General features: G+C 34.7%; 1 protein-coding gene across 1 annotated transcript in view; it reads left to right on the forward strand.

The window, feature by feature from the left end:
* The first annotated feature begins 399 nt into the window (after positions 1 to 399).
* LOC109378061 (zinc finger protein 14 homolog) overlaps positions 400 to 2879 on the forward strand; it is a 15681-nt gene continuing 13201 nt past the window's right edge. The window contains exons 1-2 of the mRNA XM_019634525.1: positions 400 to 525; positions 1631 to 1726. Of these exons, the coding sequence (XP_019490070.1) occupies positions 492 to 525; positions 1631 to 1726 (130 nt within the window). The 5' untranslated portion in view covers positions 400 to 491. The remainder of the gene's footprint in view (positions 526 to 1630; positions 1727 to 2879) is intronic.

A 2879-nucleotide genomic window follows, 5' to 3' on the forward strand; every position in this document is an offset into this window, starting at 1 on the left:
AAAAAAGGTAGTAGAAGACCTCATATTTCTTAAGGATTTATGGTGGAGACACAGAAGGCTTTGTGTACTGTTTTGTTTAATTGGGACTTTTTTTTGGGTTATTTTATTCATTTCCAGATATGTATAGGTAAAAATTTAATCTTAGCAGCAGCCACAAGACTATTCAACACATGTAGCACTCTGCTTGAGTGACACTAATTTTCTTACTACCCTCTGTGCATGTCCTAAGTTTTCAGCCCTACCCTATTTGCTGCTATGTGTCCCCCTCTCTGCAGTGCAACCTTCGATCTTTCCATTTAAAAAATATTTCATTTATTTTCTCAAGTAATACACAAGTTTGTTTGTTTGTTTGTTTGTTTGTTTGTTTGTTTGTTTGTTTGTTTGTTTGTTTTCCCCAGGGTTCAGTGACATTCAGTGACGTGGCCATAGATTTCTCACAGGAAGAATGGGAATTCCTGGACTCAGCTCAGAGGGACCTATACAGGGATGTGATGTGGGAGAATTATAGCAACTTCATTTCACTAGGTAAAGCTATTTATGCCAAACTATATTGTCCTTTTCTACTGTCAATTTCAGGACTATGTTTTGAGAAACAAGATAAATTTTGTCTTTCTGTTCCAAAGAAATGGTTCAAGCTTTGGTAGGTTAAAAATAGGCCCTTCCATTTAATACTTCATCACTCCCATCCTGCTAGGTCCTTCAGACTTTCTTTAGGTTCTGTAATTTCCTTGTTTTCTTAATATCTAAGGGGCTGTGTTTAAATTCTGGGTTGCTTACAACAGAAGTATTGTCCAAGAAACCAGATTTCACATTGTATTTGAGCTCAGAATTGATGTAGATGAGTAACACCCCCTGCAAGGAGAATACCTAGACACAGGGGTTCTGAATCTCTCAAAAAATTGGAGCCTATAGATCGTAACATAATATGGGATGGATCCACCAAGTTCATTTAAAACTGAGTTAAATGTTTAAATGCATTCTGTTTTCTATAATAGACATATTCAGTTCCACTTATTTTATAGTTGAAAGTTAAAATCTAAGGACTTTTCCTTGTAACATTGAATGAATATTCTAGAAAGGATATAGCAATGTCACAGGAAGACTGTTATTCTCCTTTAAGTGAAATTATAATAATAAAATGAATACTTAGTACATGCATTATGCGTGTATATACATATAATTATATATATTTGTGCTTAGCCCCATTCTGAGCATTGTTCATTTTTAATTAATGCTCACAACTCTATGAGAAATATACTATTATTATCCTCATTACAGATGAGAAAACTCAGGCACAAGACGTTAATAATTTGCCATGGTAACACAGCAACAATGGCAATATTTGAACCCAGGCAGCCTGGGTCCAGATTTTGTTTTCTCAGCCACTATACCAGACTGCCTCTTAGCAAAGCTTGTGTGAGTTTAAATTATGTTAAGGCCTGTTGTTAACTATTGGTGTATATTCCTTGTGCTCCTGAGGTTACCATAATGTGAGTGTTCTTTGACTCCCTTGCATTTCTTTGCTCTTCAGGTTTATAAAATACCATTTTGATCTGTAGTTAAACTATAAATTTAACCAAACCTGAATCTAAGAGTTTGTAATTTCATGTCACATTTTTCTTTTAAGCAGGACCTTCCATTTCTAAACCAGATGTGATTACATTATTGGATGAAGGAAAGGAGCCCTGGATAGTTGTGAGGGAAGGGACAAGAAGACACTACCCCGGTGAGTGAGGACTTAGTAGGTATAGGGAAGTCATTACTGCAGGTAATAGCCAAGCTGGCCTAGGGTAAAGGCACAACCTTTAGATGTTGTTGGGGAATCTCTCTTCAAAAGCCTGTGGAGGAAAGGCCTGAGAAGGGGGAAGCAAATTAAAATTTTAAGCCTGGACTAATGAAGGGACTTATGTGACCTTGATTACAAGTGTTTCTTGTCTCTCATATTTCCTTTCCACTTCAAAGGGAGGAGCTGTTCTCAGTAGAAGGGAAGAAATGATAAATATAAAAGCTGAAGTCAACAAAATACAAAAGGAAAAGAAATAGAGAAAATTAATAAAACTAAGAGTTAATTTCTTGAAAAGATCAACCAAGTTGATAAACACCTAGCTTGACTAATCAAGAAAAGACAGTGGAGGAAGAGGGTTGTCACTTTGAGGGGTAAAAAGTATAACTACTGCACTGTGTTGTACAGCTGAAACTAGTTAAAAAAAAATGTATTTCACAATAAAGCAATCATTTTAATTAAAAAAAAAAGTAGAAAAGACAACATAAATTACTGTCAAGAATGGAAGAGGGGTTTTCAATTCATATCCAATAGCTACTGAAAGAATAGTAAGAGGATACCATGAATAACGTTATGCTAATAAATTTGACAGCTTAAATGAAATTGAAAAATTCCTTGAAAAATACAGTTTACCAGAATTGACACAAGATAAAAACGAAAATATGAATAACCTTATATCTATTAAAGTAATTGAATTCATTATCAGAAATCTTACCACAAAGAAAATGCCAGGCCCAGATGGTTTCATTGGTGAATTGTATTTAATATTTAAGGAAGAAATAACAGCAATATTATACACATTTCTGTAGAAAGAGAAAGAACATCTTCCAACTCATTTTATGAGACCGCATAACCATGACCTGACAACGATGTTACAAAAAAAAAAAAACAACAAAAATCACAGGCCCATATCCCTTATGTACATAGATATAAAATTTTTAACAAAATATTAGCAAATCAAATTCATCAGTATGTAAAAATGATAATCAAGTAGAGTTTATCGCGGGAATGCAAGCTTGGTTTAACATTCAAAAATTAATCAGTGTGGGCCGGCCGAGTGGTGCATTGGTTAAGAACTGGCTTGGGATGCCAGAGG

Source organism: Hipposideros armiger, unplaced genomic scaffold (assembly GCF_001890085.2).
Source record: "Hipposideros armiger isolate ML-2016 unplaced genomic scaffold, ASM189008v1 scaffold_1714, whole genome shotgun sequence".
Lineage (NCBI taxonomy): Eukaryota > Metazoa > Chordata > Mammalia > Chiroptera > Hipposideridae > Hipposideros > Hipposideros armiger.